This window comes from Papio anubis, chromosome X (assembly GCF_008728515.1).
Source record: "Papio anubis isolate 15944 chromosome X, Panubis1.0, whole genome shotgun sequence".
NCBI classification, from domain to species: domain Eukaryota; kingdom Metazoa; phylum Chordata; class Mammalia; order Primates; family Cercopithecidae; genus Papio; species Papio anubis.
In genome coordinates, this window is record NC_044996.1 from 125,380,330 (window position 1) to 125,399,170 (window position 18,841).

At 38.9% G+C, this 18,841-nt stretch overlaps 1 protein-coding gene across 11 annotated transcripts in view; it reads left to right on the plus strand.

Annotated features, from left to right (window-relative positions):
• The window catches only part of RPS6KA3 (ribosomal protein S6 kinase A3), a 115,902-nt gene extending 98,668 nt beyond the window's left edge, over positions 1 to 17,234 (plus strand). For all 11 annotated transcript variants that reach the window (XM_009197320.2, XM_003917483.4, XM_009197324.3 and 8 more), the window contains 5 exons: positions 2,105 to 2,266; positions 4,116 to 4,192; positions 5,293 to 5,410; positions 10,904 to 11,044; positions 11,622 to 17,234. In XM_009197320.2, coding sequence (XP_009195584.1) covers positions 2,105 to 2,266; positions 4,116 to 4,192; positions 5,293 to 5,410; positions 10,904 to 11,044; positions 11,622 to 11,744 — 621 coding nt within the window. In that variant the 3' untranslated portion in view covers positions 11,745 to 17,234. The remainder of the gene's footprint in view (positions 1 to 2,104; positions 2,267 to 4,115; positions 4,193 to 5,292; positions 5,411 to 10,903; positions 11,045 to 11,621) is intronic.
• Positions 17,235 to 18,841: the final 1,607 nt, after the last annotated feature.

The window sequence follows — 18,841 nt, forward strand, 5'->3', positions numbered from 1 at the left end:
TCTTCATTCTTCTTGTATGCAGATTTTTAGTAAATAGCAAAAGAAAATTGTACTTCTAGGCTGGGCACAGTGGCTCATGCCTGTAATCCCAGCACTTTGGGAGGCTGAGGCGGGCAGATCACTTGAGGTCAGGAGTTCGAGAAAATCGTATTTTTTAAAAAAGACAGACGGACGCAGTGGCTCACACCTGTAATCCCAGTGCTTTGGAAGGCCAAGGTGGGTGGATTACCTGAAGTCAGGAGTTCGAGACCAGCGTGGCCAACATGGCAAAACCCCGTCTCTACTAAAATTACAAAAATTAGCCGGGTATCATGGTGCCTGTCTGTAATCCCAGCTACTCAGGAGGCTGAAGCAGGAGAATTGCTTGAACCTGGGAGGCGGAGGTTGCAGTGAGCTGAAATTGCGCCACTGCACTCCAGCCTGGGCAACAGAGTGAGACTCCATCTCGAAAAAAAAAAAAAAAGAAGGGAAGTCTGGGAGGAAAGGAGAAAATGAGGGGAGGGAGGGAAGAAAGGAGAACAGCAGAGGAGTGAAGAGGAATGGAAAGCAAGGGGAAAATAATTTTTAAAAAATTTTTTAGTTGACAAATTATATATGTTCGTGGTATACAACGTGATGTTTTGATATATGCATATATAAAAGATTACCTCTTCAGGAGTTCAGTTTCAATACCTTCTTCTTGTTTTGTCTTTGCCCCTGAAAGCCAAGTAGAATGTGTTAATTCTAGAGCTTCCTGACTTCTAACTTATCAAGATTTGCTTAGTATTGTAACTTGAAATTGGTAGAACTCAGTAGTCACTGAGGAACTTATGACCTTGCAGTCATGAAAGTCTTCTGTGTTCTTTTCCCAATGCCTGATCAGTAATTTGTTGTTAAAATAGTCTGGAGAAGTGATGTCCTGGATGTGAGGAACTAAATCTAATTTGATTGATTGGAACATAGACTCAGAATTTGGTGACAGAAGGCACACTTAAGTCTAAAAAGGAATGTAAGAGAAGCTTATGATAAAAAAAAAAAGTACAGTAGTCCCCCACTAATCTGCAAGTTTGCTTTCTGTGGTTTCAGTTATCCACAGTCAACCATTGTCAAAAATATTACAGTATTTTGAGAGACCACATTCACATAACTTTTATTACAGTATATTGTTACAAGTGTTCTAATTTATTATTAGTCATTGTTAATCTCTTACTGTGCCTGATTTATCAATTAAACTATATCATAGGTATATATATCTAGGAAAAAATATAGAGACTTTGGTATCGTCCTCAGTTTCAGGAATGCACTGGGGGTCTTGAAACATATACCCCACGGATAAGGGGGTACTACTGTACTCAGGTAGATCATTAAAAGAGGAAAATAATACAAAACTCTAAAGAAGAGATTTCTTCTTGCATGTGTAACACCTTGTATATCAAATAGGCAATACCAAAAATAAAGTCCAGATTTGTTTTGGTTTTTTCCTTTTTACTCCTGAATGCCCTGTCTATTCCATTTAGTCTATCAGAATATATTTGTTGTGTATGTACCTTGTACATGCTGTTCCTTCTAGTTAGAATGACTCTCCCTTACTGTTCTTACGGCTCATTCATTCTGTTCTTCAGATACTGGATCAGATGTTACCTCATCTAGAGACCCTTCCTGACTGCCCTATTTAAAGTTATGCCCCATGTCTCAACCTATTCTTTGCTTCCCCCAGAACTGTGTAAGCTCCTAGCATGGAAAGGCCAGGATCTTATGGGTCTTGTTCATCACAGTATCTACAGAAGCTTATATAATACCCTGGTACATGATAGACACTCAATATTAAATGAGTGATCAACCTGGAGGTAGATATATTATTGCTGTTTGCCTTTCTCCTTAACCCAGTTACTCAATTGGACAAAGAGGAGGGAGGTAAGTACTACTCTTTCTTCCTCCTCCTCCTTGCCCCAGGTCTATGTTAGAGAGTTATGCTTTACATTATCAGTATTTTATAATGTTGGGCTAATTTAAAGGTCAGCACTCATCATCTTGTTAAGTGTATTGCTTGACAGTTTGTGAATAAAGAACTTTCAGTAATGGAAATATATTGTTAACATAACTCTTTAATTTGTATTTCAATTAGGTGGTTCATAGAGACTTGAAACCTAGCAACATTCTTTATGTGGATGAATCTGGTAACCCAGAATCTATTCGAATTTGTGATTTTGGCTTTGCAAAACAGCTGAGAGCGGAAAATGGTCTTCTCATGACTCCTTGTTATACTGCAAATTTTGTTGCACCAGAGGTAATTGTGAGAGAGTTTGCTTGCAGTATTAGTGTGTTTTAAAACTCATTCACTATGTTTAGTACAGAATAATTAATAATAATTTAATCGAAGACTTACTGAAGAAATAATTAGGATAAAATGCCAGCCTTTCATTTCCCTGTTTAATGTTTCAATGACATCTGATTGCCTACAGAAGAATCTAAATTTCTTAACAAGCTATTATAAAAGCCCTTGAGGCAGGGCATGGTGGCTCATGCCTGTAATCCCAGCACTTTGGGAGGCCAAGGCAGGAGGACTGTTTGAGGCCAGGAGTTTGAGACCAGCCTGGGCAACATAGTGAGACCCCATCTCTACAAAAAAATTTAAAATTAGCTGGGCATGGTGGCGTGCCTGTAGTCTCAGCTACTCAGGAGGCTGAGGTAGGAGGATCACTTGACTCCAAGAGTTTGAGGTTGCAGTGACCCAAGGATCACACCACTGCACTCCAGCCTGGGTCACAAAGCAAGAACCCCTCTATTAAAAAAAAAAAAAAAAAAAAAAAAAAAAAAAGCCCTTCAGTCTCTCTGGTATTCCCTACCTGAAGTTCTAGACACACTGAACTTCTGGCCTATCACTAAACCCGCTCTGCTCTCTTACTTATAGGTCCAATATAAGCAGGCCACCCTCTAGCCTTCCTTCTCTCCCCATGTCAAGAATAAATTGCTTCCTCATCTTCATACCTATAACATTTAAGACATAATTTGGGGTTTTTGTTTGTTTAGGGACAAGGTCTCCCTCTGTTGCCTAGGCCAGAATACAGTGGTGCAATCATAGCTCACTGCAGCCTTGAACTCCTCAGCTCAAGCAGTCCTCCTGCCTCAGCCTCCCAGGTAGCTGGAACTACAGGAGAACACCACCGTACCTGGCTTATTTTTTATTTTTATTTTTTAAACATGAGATCTTGGCCAGATGCCGTGGTTCATGCCTGTAATCCCAGCACTTTGGGAGGCCAAGGCGGGTGGATTGCTTGAACTCAGGGGTTTGCGATCAGCCTGGGCAACATGGTGAAACCCCATCTCTACTAAAAATACAAAAGTAAGCTAAGCTTGGTGGCACACGCCTGTAATCCCAGCTGCTCGGGAGGCTGAGGCAGGAGAATTGCTTGAACCCGTGAGGCGGATGCTGCAGTGAGCCAAGATCGTGCCGCTGCATTACAGCCTGGGCGACAGAGTGAGACCCTGTCTCAATAATAATAATAATAAGGTCTTGCTGTGTTGCCCGGGTTCTCAAAACTCCTGGCTTCAAGTGATCCTCCCACCTTGGCCTCCCAAAGTGCTGGACTGCAGGCATGAGCCACCATACCCTACCCAGACTTGATTTTATTATAATATTTATCAGGTTGAGTTGTTAACTATTTGTATGTTTATTTCCCATCAGATTTTTTTTTTTTTTTAGGAAATCAGGGATTTTTTGTATTTGTCATAGTTCATGCCTGATAAAAGTTGGTGATTTTTGTGCTAGGTTATGTGTGTTCTTTATGTGCTTGTGTGTGTATGTGTTCTTAAAAGCATTGTTTTTTGTAAATATTTCTGTAGCCCCAAACAAAATATAAATTCATTAAAATAAGAAAGTTATCTTCAGTTTGTTTTATATTCCTGTGTACCTACAATACTCAATATTAATTTGAATACCAAAATTAAATTTATATATGAATTATTAGTAGTAGAATGTTCTAGAATAGGACTAATGTATTGCCTTATTTGGTAACCATGTTCTGTTGAAATTTTCCTTATAGTTGTTGATTTGGGATATATAATTCAGTTCCTAGCCTATACAAATATATATACAAAATGGTGGTATAGTAATACTAATTTTGCACTTTTTCTAGGTTTTAAAACGACAAGGCTATGATGCTGCTTGTGATATATGGAGTCTTGGTGTCCTACTCTATACAATGCTTACCGGGTGAGTGTATACCATACATTCTAAGCACCATTTTGCTTAAGTTATCTAGGTTTTTGTTTTGTTTAAGGTTTGTTTGTTTGTTTGTTTGTTTGCTTTTTCTTTAGAGACAGGGTGTCACTCTGTGGCCCAGGCTGGAGTACAGTGACACAGTCATAGTTCACTGTAGCCCCAAACTCCTGGGCTCAAGCAATCCTCTCACCTCAGCCTCCCGAATAGGAGTAGCTAGGACTACAGGGGTGCACCACCACACCTGCCTAATTTCTTTATTTTTTTGTAGAAACAGGGTCTTGCCGTGCTGCCCAGGCTAGTTTCAAACTCCTGGGCTCAAGTGATCCTCCTGCTCTGGCCTCCCAAAGTGTTGGGATTACAGGCATGAGCCACTGTACCTGTCCTATGTAGGTTTTTTTTTTTTTTAATTCAGATGTTGTCATATCTTTCCATGTTTTCTCATGTTATCTAATATATACAATTCTGTAACAATTCCACATTTATGGCTATATCATTACTGATTTTTTGTAATGTACTGTTTATTAATGTCTCGAGGTCCTAAATTGATTTTTTCCATACTTTTTTGTACTCTTGTCATGTCAGAAACATAGAGGTTTTTTTTTTTGGTTTTTTTTTTTGAGGCGGAGTCTTGCTTCCAGGTTCAAGCAATTCTCCTGCCTCAGCCTCCCGAGTAGCTGGGACTACGGGCAGGCACTACCACGCCCAGCTAATTTTTGTATTTTTAGTAGAGACAATGTTTCACCATATTGGCCAGGCTGGTCTCGAATTCCTGACCTCGTGATCCACCCACCTTGGCCTCCCAAAGTGCTGAGATTACAGGCATGAGCCACGTTGCCTGGCCTACACTATTTCTTAATATTTTATTCTATAATGTGTCATGTCTTAAAATATGTATATTATTGTATATTAAATATGATTAATATTTTATAACCCATGCTTTACCTGGTGCCTTATGGAGCTTCATTTTGTTGATTTTTTTCACTTTGGTAGATTTTAATAAAATATTACGTTAACTGAATTAGAATACTTTTGAGATTACCAACCAAATAAGAAATTTTATTCATTAATATTTTAATTTTATTATAAATTAGTTACACTCCATTTGCAAATGGTCCTGATGATACACCAGAGGAAATATTGGCACGAATAGGTAGCGGAAAATTCTCACTCAGTGGTGGTTACTGGAATTCTGTTTCAGACACAGCAAAGGTAAGTATGGCTTCCTATTATAAGCTTTTGAGAAAATAATTTTTTATGATCCATAGTGAGAAGAAATACTACCAGTTAGAAACCTTTGTTTATAAATTAGTATGTTAAAGTGATGTTATCAAATAATTTGAACTCAAAAATGGACCCATTATTTTGTTTCTTTCCCAGCTGACATTGGTTTGGCCTTATTATTTATACTTTTAAAACTGTTTCTCACTGAAGAACATGATAAATAATAACTAATTCAGATTATGAAGAAAGGGGTTTCAGTTTTTTCACAATAAACAGAGGTATGGTTTTATAGCATCTGCATGAAATAATTTGAAGAGCCCTTCTCACTGGAAGATCTGCCATCCCCTGAATAGCACTGACTTGCTTTCCAACTCTGCTCTGTTTTCACTTTTTTCATAGAGAATTCTTTAAAAAGAAGTTTTTTACTTCAAAATAAGAAGAACAGAGTAGATAAAGAGGATACATATTGGTAAAAGTGCATATTCTTTTTTCTTAGGGGTGAAAGCTTGAGTTGAGGTGATCGTATAAGTAAATAGAACACATCAAAAGTATGTAGATTCTATTGGCATAGGGCCTGAAGACTCAGTTGACCAATTTAATGTCTGCATAGATACTATTTGGTTTTATATCTGCATTTAAAATGAAATGTTGGCCAGGCGCGGTGGCTCACGCCTGTAATTCTAATGCTTTGGGAGGCCAAGATGGGCAGATCACTTGAGGTCAGGAGTTCAAAACCAGCCTGGCCAACATGGTGAAACCCCATCTCTACTGAAAATACAAAAAAATTAGCCATGTGTGGTAGCAGATGCCTGTAATCCCAGCTACTCGGGAGGCTGAGGCAGGAAAATCGCTTGAACTGGGGAGGCAGAAGTTGCAGTGACCCAAGAGTGCACCACTGCACTCCAGCCTGGGCAACAGAGCAAGACTCTGTCTCAAAAAAATAAATAAAAAATAAATAAAATGAAATGTCAGCCTTTATCTTTTTCTAACAATAAAATGTCTTAAACCAGATAATTCATTTCTCTGGGTACCTGTTTCCTTTGTAGTTCCCTTATTGAGTGCCTACAATGTGCTTAATAAATGAAGGCCTTAGAGATAAAAGATGTGACAAAGATGGAATTCCCGATCTCAGGTTGCTCACGGTCTAGTTGGGAGACAGCCAGAAATACACAGTACAGTGTCACATGTGCTGTAAAAGTGGTACAGTTTCTGTGCTAGAGAAGTTCACAGATGATGCTTAGTCAGAAGGATTTGAAGGAAAGCTTTCCAAAAGCAGCGAAGGAGTTTGCCAGGCAGATTTGGGGAGCAGAAAGATGTAGTCCTGGCCGGGCGCGGTGGCTCAAGCCTGTAATCCCAGCACTTTGGGAGGCCGAGACGGGTGGATCACAAGGTCAGGAGATCGAGACCATCCTGGCTAACATGGTGAAACCCCATCTCTACTAAAAAATACAAAAAACTAGCCGGGCGAGGTGATGGGCGCCTGTAGTCCCAGCTACTCGGGAGGCTGAGGCAGGAGAATGGCGTGAACCTGGGAGGCGGAGCTTGCAGTGAGCTGAGATCCGGCCACTGCACTCCAGCCGGGGCGACAGAGCAAGACTCCGTCTCAAAAAAAAAAGAAAGATGTAGTCCTAAGCTGAGGGATCAGCACATGCAGATAGGTGGTGATGATAGCATGAGAATAGCAGAATGCCTCCAGGCTAGTCATTCCATGTGACTAGTACAGGGTTGCATGGGAAAAGATAGCTGATGAACCGATTGTGAAAGGCTTTGTGGCTCATGCTGAGGATTGTGGGCTTAACTCTGGGTATTGTGGAGCTGTTAAAACACATATTAAGCAGTGCAGTGATCAGATTTTCCTTTTTAAAGTGCATTCTGTGAAGCAGTAATTCTTAGCTATGGAGTCCACCATGAACTTTGTCATGATAGGTTGTGAGGTATATTAAGTAATGTTACCAATAATAAAATATCAGAGCTTACACATTAATTGATTTTTTAGTAAGTTAAAGCAAGTTGAGGTTATCACTGTGATTTTCTTTATTCACTTACATCCTGGTATGCTTTTTTTGGTGAGAGAGGAAGGGCAGGTGAGAATGGAGACACAGAGCACAAAAAATTGTATCCAACTCACAACCTGACATATAGATTCCATGTTATTACTAGTAACTGTTGCTAATATGTACAGTTAAGACTTGTGATTACAAGCATGATATAATTCCATGATTAGCCACAAGATAGAAGGGAGGGCTCTATCAATCTGGGTGTATCCCCTCAAGAGCAAGTTGCATATGTGAATGTTGTCAGTCATGTGGGTCAAACGTGGCTTTGAGAACAAGAAGACCACAGCTGGCATTTACTGAGCATTTATGTGCCAAGGACTATGCTAACACTTTTACCTGTGTTGTTTCATTCAGTCCTCACTGACCTAATATTAGGGACAGTACTTGTAAGGTTTTGCAATATTTCAGGTCATGAATGATGAGGACCTATACTAGAGCAGTTGTGATGGAATTTGAACCAAATGGAAGAGAAATTGAGGAGGCAAAATAGACTTGATGGTTTATTATACATAAGTAATCAGAGAGAAGCAGTTGTAATGTATGTAGTCCCCATTTCTACCTTGGGCAGATGGATGAGGGGTGGTATCCTTCACTGATTTGTAGAATACAAAAGAAGTAGTTTTGAGAGGAGTGGTGGTTGCAGATTTGGACATTATAAATTAAGAGATGTATGTCCATCAGGCAACTGTCTATATGGTTATAGGTCTTAAAAGAGAAGTCTGGGGTGAAACTTAAAAGTTAAGAGTTGTCATCATCCATAGTAGCTAAAGCCATGAATATGAATGAGATTATCTGAGCAGAGTGGTAAGAGAGCCAAGGAAGGAATTCTGGAGAGCATCGCTTAAAGAGAAAGCGTAGGAGGAGTAGCCATTAAAGGGGCTGTAGTAAGAGAAGTAGTTTGAAGTAAGTTTGCCAAAGTTCATTAACTTATAGATTTGATTAAAATTATAATTTGAGTTTTTTGGTACCCCTGGACAGTTTTGCAAGCTTTATGCAATTTTAAGCACTTTTGCCTACTTTCAGAATTGCAAAAGGGAGGTTCCTAATTTTTTTATTTCCAGTTCTATTCAATTGCGTATCCCTGTTCTTAGCAGTTAGTAACTAAAAGTAAGAAACCATAAATGTTTCATAGCAGAGGAGTACCTGGGACAACATCACCCCAATTCCCAAGATCTAGTTAACCACCAGATTCTGTCAGTTCTTTATCCTAAATACCTCCATTTTTCTCTCCTTTTTAACTTTTTCTTTTCTTTTCTTTTCTTTTCTTTTCTTTTTTTTTTTTTTTTTGAGACAGAGTCTCACTGTGTTGCCCAGGCTAGAGTTGCAGTGGTACAATCACAGCTCACTGCAACCTCAAACTTCTGGACTCTCGCTATCCTCCCACCTCAGCCTCCTGAACAACTGGGACTACAGGCATGCGCCACCACTCCCAGCTAATTTTTAAATTTTTTGTAGAGATGGAATCCCACTACATTGCCCAGGCTGGTCTTGAACTCCTGGGCTCAAGTAATCCTCCCACTTTGGCCTCCCAAAGTGCTGGGATTACAGGCATGAGCCACCACGCCCAGCCCAATTCTCTCTGTTTCATACACCTCCCTGAAGTTGTCATCTTTCACCAGTCCATTTTCCTCCACACTCAGTGAGTGTGATCTTTCTACTTAACCACATCACTCCCTAACTTTAAACACTTTATTACCAGCAAGTAAGTTCACATTTGCAAATATGGCTTACAGGGACTTTCCTGGTCTGGTCCCTTCTCACCTCTCCCACTTTATCCACTGCCACATTCTCCTTCACAGTAAATTTATGCTGTAGCCACAATTGTACTGCTGCCAGTTCCTTAACTGTGACATCTCTTTCACCTGAGAGTGTTCCTCCAAACTCACTCTCCATTCTTTACTCTATCTGAGGCAGTGTTTCCTCCTTTCTCTAATCTAGCTCCTGCTTATCCTACAGGTCTTATCTTCCTCTTAAAAAGTCCCTTTTAAGCCACCTCGCACAGTACAGGTCCCTCTAGCTGCACCTGGTGTCTATTCATCCTGTCAAATAACTTACTTGCTTTGTGGTTATTGATTCTTTAGCTCTCTTTCACTGAACTGAAAACTTCATGAAGTCAGAGTTCATTTTGTCTTTTTTTTTTTTTTTTTTTTTTTGAGACAGGGTCTCGCGTTGTTGCCCAGGCTAGAGTACAGTGGTTCAATCATGGCTCACTGCAGCCATGACCTCCTGGGCTCAAATGATCCTCCCGCCTCAGCCTCCCAAATAGCTGGGACCTCAGGCATATGCCACCACACTCAGCTTTAAAAAAAAAAAAAAAAAAATTGTAGAGACAGGGCCTCACTATGTTGTCTAGACTTCATTTCCGTGTTGTTCACTGCTAACTACCCAGTGCCTAGCAGAATGAATGCCTGGACTTTAATGGATACTTAACAAATGTATTTTGAATGAAAAATTTAAGAAATGGTGGCTTTTATAAATGACAGTGGTGTTATTTTGAAAAGTGTAAAACCCATGTAGCAATTATATGCATCTACATTCCATGCATAGGAATGGCATTTAGATAGCTATGCAGTGCTAACAGTGACTGTGTCTGGAAGAGTGGTACTGTGGAACTGTTCCTCATGTGCTTTCACTTTCCAGTATTTTCTGATTATTCTCTAATGCGCATGAGTTGCTTTTGAAGTAGGAAAAAAAATACTATAATCTTTTCAGGGGGCATTTAGAGCCCTCCAATTAAATTCCTATTAGTGGACATTCATGTTGTTTTTCGGTATTACCAGCTGCACCAAAAAAAAAAAAAAAATCAAAGTAACTGAATAGTACTTAAAAATAAACTGGCCAGGCATGGTGGTTCACATCTGTAATCCTAGCACCTTGAGAGGCTGAAGCGGGAGTAACACTTGCATCCAGGAGTTGGAGACCAACCTGGGCAACATGGTGAAACTCCGTCTCTACTAAAAACATAAAAGTTAGCCAGGCATGGTGGCACACACCTGTAGTCCCAGCTCCTTGGGAGGCTGAGGTGGGAGGATCACTTGAGCCCAGGAGACAGAGGTTGCAGTGAGCCGATTTCATGCCACTGCACTCCAGCCTGGGTGACAGAACGAGACCCTGTTTCAATAAATAAATAAACCTACAAAAATGTAGGAAACTCAGAAAATCTGAAGGAAAAAAGAGCCAGAGTATTAAAGATACATAAAACATGCTAAATTGACCGTTTGTGATGTACCAAATTACTGTTATTTAGCAGGGAAAAAACGGAGACTGATTTTTTTTTCCCCAAATTACCATGTTGACCAAAGGGCTGCTACCAGAAAAAGCAGTATCATAGAAGCTAAGGAAGAATGTTCATTAGTATCAAGAGCCATAGAAAAAGAAGCAAAACAAAAGGTTTAAGCTTGTTTTATTATTATTCCCATTACAGGACCTGGTGTCAAAGATGCTTCATGTAGACCCTCATCAGAGACTGACTGCTGCTCTTGTGCTCAGACATCCTTGGATCGTCCACTGGGACCAACTGCCACAATACCAACTAAACAGACAGGATGCACCACATCTAGTAAAGGTGAGCAGCCCCATATAGTCACTGTTTTCCACATGTCCTCCAGGAGATACTTAAAGAAGCCCTGTCCATGCCCCCAGCACCTTTCTCTTTCATCCTGCATCCAGTTCTGTTGTGAGATTCTCTTACAGTGGGTGACTTAGAAAAGCTCAAGGCATGTCAATATATTAGTAATAAAACTAGTTTAAGAGTGACTTTTGAGTTCCTCTCAGTCTACATAAGTAGGTATTCACTATCAATAAGGACAGATTAAGCTTATGGATTTCCCAACTTAAAGAGCATGCCTTCCTGTCTCTTTAGTGCCTTTATGCATTAAAGGAATGCAAAGGGAAAAAATGTTGAATAGTCTTGAGGACTACCTGTTATGAGGCTATCTTTGTTCTCTCTCATACATAATTTTAACCTCCACGTTGGCCTCTACAGTTTTGGTTAAATCAGTGGATTTGACCAATGTGGTTATTTTCATTATGAACCAAATAAAATCTGTATACATTTGCATATGAAAAAACTTCATTTTGTATTTGTGTACGTGTGACTATCCATTGTCATTTTTGTTATTACCTTTATTTCCTTTGTTCAGGGTGCCATGGCAGCTACATATTCTGCTTTGAACCGTAATCAGTCACCAGTTTTGGAACCAGTAGGCCGCTCTACTCTTGCTCAGCGGAGAGGTATTAAAAAAATCACCTCAACAGCCCTGTGAAGTGACCTCAGTGAGATATTTGGTACCATGGTGTAAGCTGATAGCACAAGTTCTGGCGACAGGTAGCACATATCTGAGAGACACCTGCAAGCACACACTGTCCCAGCTGGTACCCATAATGCTGCTGTTCCTGCTGCTGCTCCTGCTTTCGTCTCTTCTCGCTTTAAATGATTGTTAGCAAGTTAGATTTTCCTGGAGCTTCGGAAGAAATGAAAATGGAAACATGATGAAGATACAGTCACTGAATCAATGAGAAAAATGATGAACATATGAATACCACCTAAAAATACACTGAATAAAGTACACCATATAGCATTATTTTTATAGGAAATATTTCATGTCCCTTAAATATTCTTTGTTAGTTATAGGGATGGACAGTTTATGTTAAGCACTTAGCTTAAACAATCCGTTTATATTAGCACTGTATCCCTTGTGCCATCCAACATTTTGTATGTTTTTGTAAACAGTTCATATACAGTACATTTCTGTACTGCTTTCTTTAATGTATACATGCCTTGTTTAACTTGGAATCTATTATTAATCAATTGACTATTAAATCTGGTTAAATAGTTCACCTGGATTAACAGTATTGTTGGACAGCCCTAAAAATGGCCAGATTGTGGAACAGCTGTTGAATGTAATACTTCCAAAATGTACATATCTTTCCCCATGTCTGTTTCACTGGTTCATTCATTTGTTTGTTTCTTAAAGTCAGGTGCTCTGTCAGACTAACCTAGAGAGCTGTTATGGTAGAGAAAGTTATATGTGTGTGGCATGAAATCAAGAATACACCTGTGAAGTTAGTCCATATACTTTGCAACTCCTTAGAGTTCTTTTTTCCTTAATTAAGGAAGTAGTCCTTGTACTTCTAATCTTACATAGCATCCATACTTAGAATTTGGCATATCATCTGGGATTTTGCCAATATACATCAAAGCCCTTTAAGAGTCATGGTAAGGAGATTGGTGAAGGAAAATTTAGCGACAGGTAATTGAAGTCCTATTGGATATTTCATGTTTAAATAGATATTCTATATTAAACACTAATTTAAATGTAATAAAGGCCAAAGGCCTCTATATGAAATTGGATTTAAACTTTCTTATTTTAGGGAATAAAACATTATTGATCAAACAGTATCTGTTATAACCTAAAATTATAGGTAGGGCAGGCTAAGTGAACAGCATTAAGTATTTTCTGAATCCCTCATGATAATTTATAGCCACATACCATTTCCTTTGACTTCAGGAATGATCAGTTTTCATAATGGCCACTGGGCCTGCTTAGATTGCAGTATTCATTATCTGCATCTAATTTGGTAGTTTCCACAACTGTATTTGACGAAAGAAACTTCAGTCCCCATTATTACCTGTGTCTTTGCCAAGCTGCTTAGCATACATCAGTATGTAATGTAAAAGACATATGAGCAAGAAAAAAGTGATTTGACTTACCTCATCAAGAATGTACCCATACGGGCCAGGTGCATTGACTCATGCCTGTAATCCCAGTACTTTGGGAGGCCGAGGCAGGTGGATCACCTGAGGTCAGGAGTTCGAGACCAGCCAGCCAACATGGCAAAACCCCATCTCTACTAAAAAATACAAAAATTAGCTGGGCATGGTGGCACGTGCCTGTAATCCTAGCTACTCAGGAGGCTGATGCAGGAGAATCACTTGAACCTGGGAAGTGGTGGTTGCAGTGAGCTAAGATCACGCCATTGCACTCCAGCCTGGGCGACAGAGTGAGAGTCTGTCTCAAGAAGAAGAAAAAAAAAAGAAAAGAATGTACTCATGGATTTTTCTTGTCATCATGTAATAAGCCATTTATATCAGAAGCCTTTTTTCCTGCCACAGAAGCTTTAAATTTTCCCCTAAGAGTACAAAGCCAAGAGAGTGTGGTTTATCTAAATGTCCTGAAATCCACTTGTCATTCCTTGATTTCTCCTCTATGCAATTAAAGAGAAAGGGGAAATCTATAACATTTATTTTGCCCAAGTGACACAAAAAAGATTACTGCATAGAAATCAAATGTAAGTTTAGCTTCTAAATGAAATAATGTATAGGAGGGATATCAGAATATCTACATAGAGAAAGTATTTTCAAGTTCTTGAATATATGGATGCTAACTATTAAAAGCTGCTTTCCATTGCCTGGAAAGGGAGCTTTTTTCCCCTCCTCTATTCAGTGTTTCAAACTATGGTCATCTCAAATTATTGTCACTTTTAAAATGTTAATGTCATTCTGAGCAGAAAAAGATATTTTCAGATTTTTTACACTGATGCTACTCCATAATTGCTTAGGAGTATTGTCCATCATAGTCTTTTAGAATTAGAAGTAAACACATAAATCCTTACAAATTACCCGATCCAACTTTCTCATATTGCATGTAGAGAACCTAAGACACATATCAAAGTCTAGAATCCTTAATTTCTCCCCATTTTGATTTTTTTCCCCCCTCATAACACCATGCTGCCTTTCCTTCATATGATCACCAACCAGTAGCTGAGTTCAAAAACTACATATTTCTTGGGCAGTCCTCTACTGGTATATGATGCCAACTTTTATTTCTTTCGAAGATAATTGCCTTCTTTGCCTAGTCAAGCAGCCAATTTTATTGGAGAAAAGCAAGTTATATGTTCACAAAATGGAAGGCTTTCTACCTAAATTTATTTCATCTGTGGTCCTGTTAGTCCCTTCCATTGCTTTTGACATACAGTGGAAAAACTTGGCCAACAATGTGCTCTAAATATAGTGCTTGTATTGGGTTAACTTTTCCATTAATTTCTCAACGTCAATTCTTCAGGCCCCTACAGGTGTGGTATTGAGGCCCCTAAAGGCTTCTGCCTTTCACCAATTAGTGCTGCCAATTACTGAGGCTTCTCCCAGAAGGTATCAGTCCAGTCTTAAAGATATTTCATTGTGAAAGAAGAAACTAAACTATCAGGCCTCTTTTACAAAATGAGAGATTGAATTTAAGCTTGTCAAGCACATACTGGAAAGTATGAATTACACTACCATGTGTTTTGTATCTTCCCTTTGAAGTGATGATGTTAAATGAAGGTAAGTTTTTCATCCTTTTTTAATTTTTGTTTTTTATAAATCATTTCAGCTTTTTCTGGTTTATAGAGGTGTCTTATTTCTAATGCAACAGACCCCCAACTTGAACAGATCTGATATGGATGCATTGATTCACAAGCAACCCCAAAAGTCCAAAAATGTAATAATTTTGACAAGGCCCAAAGTTGAGATGCTATGAAGCTTGTGTGTGTGAAAAGTCAGTTATGATTGTCTGGAGAGAAGGTGTGGTGTGTATGCTGTAGAGTTGCCACATTTCATATGCAGTGCACTCCAAAAAGTGGGTTTGGGTCAACCATTTCCCATCTCTTTTCAAGAAGTGACTGCTATTGGGGCCAGGGGACATCATGGGAGGTGGGGCTGTCCCGTTAACTGTGCCCTGCACCTTCAGCCCAGGAAGGATTTGAACAGAGGGTAGGTGGGTGCAAAGGCTTCAAGAGAGGGCAGAATGTATTCAGCAGAAAAGGGACTCAGGTAAGCCCAACCTAGGATGAGAGCAGAAAAGCATTCAAGATTTGCAGCCCTTGCTATGGATGCGCTTAATCACCATGGAGGCCAGCAATACACATCTCAACATGGCTTTGATATTCTCTACTTCCTGGCCTTTAAAAATGACCTATAATTTTTCAGTTTGCTTTACTATATTTTATAAAGAAAATTCTATCTTATGATTGATGGAACATTGAAACTTATTAAGGCATTAGGATAGATAGCTCAGGAATGTAAAGGTTCAGAAAAGGTCTGTTTTCTCAGATTAACGAATATGATGGATTCCATGGCTGACCTTGGTGCTTAAACCAGGAGGTTTCAATCTAGTCCTAGAGTTGTGTCCCTCTGAAAGGCCCAATGCCGTGTAACTAATTTTAAACTGGATATATACTTTGAGCCTTACTTAATTCACAGATAACTTGACTTAACTCAGTATTTTTTTTTTCAATTAATGAAAATAGTCCTCTTTTCAACCCCAGGTTGCTTACATTTTGCTGGTCTCCCCAAGTGACCATTGGTGGAGACCAATTAATGAAGGAATGAAATTCACTTTCTTGGGACTGTGGTATTCAACAGAGCCACATTTAACTACTTTTTCCAATGAAGAATCTCCAGAATGATAATGCCCAAATATGGATGGCCAAGAAGAATTTGTATCTACAGTGTGCTTTATGTGTTTTTGACACTGCTGTATTCTGTGTGATCAAGTGATTTGCAACTGGTTCCAATGTGACTGAGTGTTCTCAAAGAATTCTAGTAACTAAGTCAACTTAATTTTCTAAAGCCTGGTATTACTATCAGCCTCACATTTACCACTTTGATTCTAGTTTTTTAACTTCATAACAGGGCATACCAAGGGTTGGGATGAGAGCCTACTTCCTACCTCTTAAGGCACTTTCCTCATTATTTTGCCATATAATCTTGAACTGCATGATAAGCTGTTTAAGTGTCCATGACTTCTCCCAGAGCAACTAGCAAAGTATATGACATTTTGAATAGAGATTAGTGGAAAGGAAAATGTAGAGATTTAAGTTCAGAGGTACAAACCTCAATAAAACCTCTTTAGAGCACATACCATGAGTAGAGTATATATAAACATATATGAGAAGAGAGTTGCTATAATAGTCCTCTCTAAGTAGATTAGTTCATTGTCCAATGGAAGTGAACATCTTTACTCCTATTATCACCATAGTACTGAATGAACTGTATACTGAGTTTTTCAAAGAAGTATTTAAAATAGAACTTTCACCTACAAAGCAAGGGCATAAAGATTTTGGTTTGTGTTTCTGTAAGTGTAGTTTACCATCTAAAGCTTTGTTTTTTAATTTTAAAAAAAGCTTCAAGGTATTGCCTTCCTTAGCATCCTTACTGATTATGGGTGATGAGTTTTTAACTCTTAAAAATCATATACATATATTAGTTTATCTTAACTATTGCCCTAAGCAAAAGGGAAGGTATACACCTAAGGGTTGTACTTATTTTGCATTTTTGGTCATGGGTGGGAATGGGGTGGGTGCCTACTTAAATAGTTTTTAAAAAAGAAAAAAATCACAAATATTTTTCTACTATTATATATGATCTTCCTTTATACTAGTTTCTCTCTAGTAAGGCATGCCAGAAGCCCAGATACCATATCATGGATTCTTATGTATTGTACCTTTCGTTGGTGGTTAAATCGCATCAGATGCTTGGCATTGCTGCCATAATTATAAAATGCTTGTAAAGGATCAAATATCACTAAATACTTTAAATTGTTTTACTTAAGAGTCTAATCTGGGAAGTTTTCAAATCATACTATTAATGTGTAATCTAAGCTCTTCAGATGTATCCATGAATAATCCTGGAACAATATTGCTTGTATTCCTGTCATAGAACAGGTTTTGTAATCTTTAAAAGAAATGAAAATTTATATAATAAAGTTTCAAATCAATGCGTGTTTGTCCCTTTTATCAGATTATTTTGATCATATAACTCTTTATAATGTGAAATTCTATCCAAAGGATATTTTTGAAACTAGGTTGATAGAACTTAAAACAGGAATATTTTAGTTAAGAAGTGCAAAACAATTTTTCCATGCATAATCTTGTTTCATTCAAAGGGTTTGTCAAGTCAAACACATAAATCATAGTTCTTACCCAATACCAAACTTTAATGAATCAGAGGATATGGGATGATCACCAGACACAGATGAGATACTCTTTTTAGAGAAGTCCAAAATGTTACAGAGTCCAGCTCCAAAAATGGCCCTTTTCTCTCTCGGTGCACTTTGGATTCAAAATGGACAAGTTTTCTGAGCGTTGTATGTGGAGACCTTGTTCAAACAAAGGGAGTCATTTGATTTTGCAACATCTCCTTTTTATACTTCATTATGCAGTTTAAATGAGCCCTCATTCTCCAGCCAGTCATGCCTCATGAATCCACAATTCCCAAGTTTTACAATAAACCATCTATAAAGACCAAGTATATCTTGCTAAAAGCATCTTAGAGATAAGGACTTTACATTTTCTCTCTGGTAATAAATATCAGCATATTTTAGAGGAAATTTGATTGAGTTCATTGATTCCTGCTAAAGAGGGAATGGGTTGAGTTCATTGATTCCTGCTAAAGAGGGAATGGGTTATATAGGCCTGAAGTTAGCCTTTTCTTGCCCAGTTGACATTTCTTAGTAGTTCCATATTATGAAATACCACACATTGAGTGACTTATTCAAAATTTATTTTCTCATAGTTCTGGAGGCTGGAAATCCAAGACCAGGGTGCTTATAGGGTTGGGTTCTTCAGAGACCTCTCTCTGGCTTACAGTTGGGTGCCCTCTTGCTGCCTCTTCACATGGTTGGTCCTCTGTGCATGTGCAGCCTTGGTGTTCCTTTTTTTATAAGGACACCAGTCACGTTGCATTAGAGCCCCACTCTAACAGCCTCATTTTAATTCAGTCACCTCTTTAAAGACCTTATCTTCAAATACTGTTACTTTCTCACGTACTGGGGGTTGGGACTTCGACATAAGGATTTGGGGAAGATACAATTCAGCCCGTAACAGCTGGTTTCGGGCCTATCCACCTGGATTTAGGTACTTGAGATAAGATGGCAACCTTCAAGGTCTACTTGGCATTATGCTGAGGCAAGGTAGGAATGTTAACTGTATTTGCTTTCTACCATTTTTGTAACAAATTACCACAATTTAGTGGCTTAACACGAATTTGTTATCATACAGTTCTGGAGATCAGGTCTCACTGAGCTAAAATCAAGGTGTCAGCAGGGCTGCTGCGTTCCTTTCCAGAGGCCGTAGGGAAGAATTGTTTCCTTGCCTCTTCCAGTTTCTAAAGGCTGCCTCCATTCCTTGACTTATGGCCCATTCCTTCATCTTCAAAACCAGCAACAGTGGGTCAAGTCCTCTCCACATGCATCTTTCTGCCTCTCCTCTTCTGCCTCTTCCACTTTTAAGGACTCATGTGATTAGATTTCACCTACGCAGGGAATCTAGGATAATCTCTCCATCTCAAGGTCAACTGATTAGCAACATTGATTGCATCTGCAAC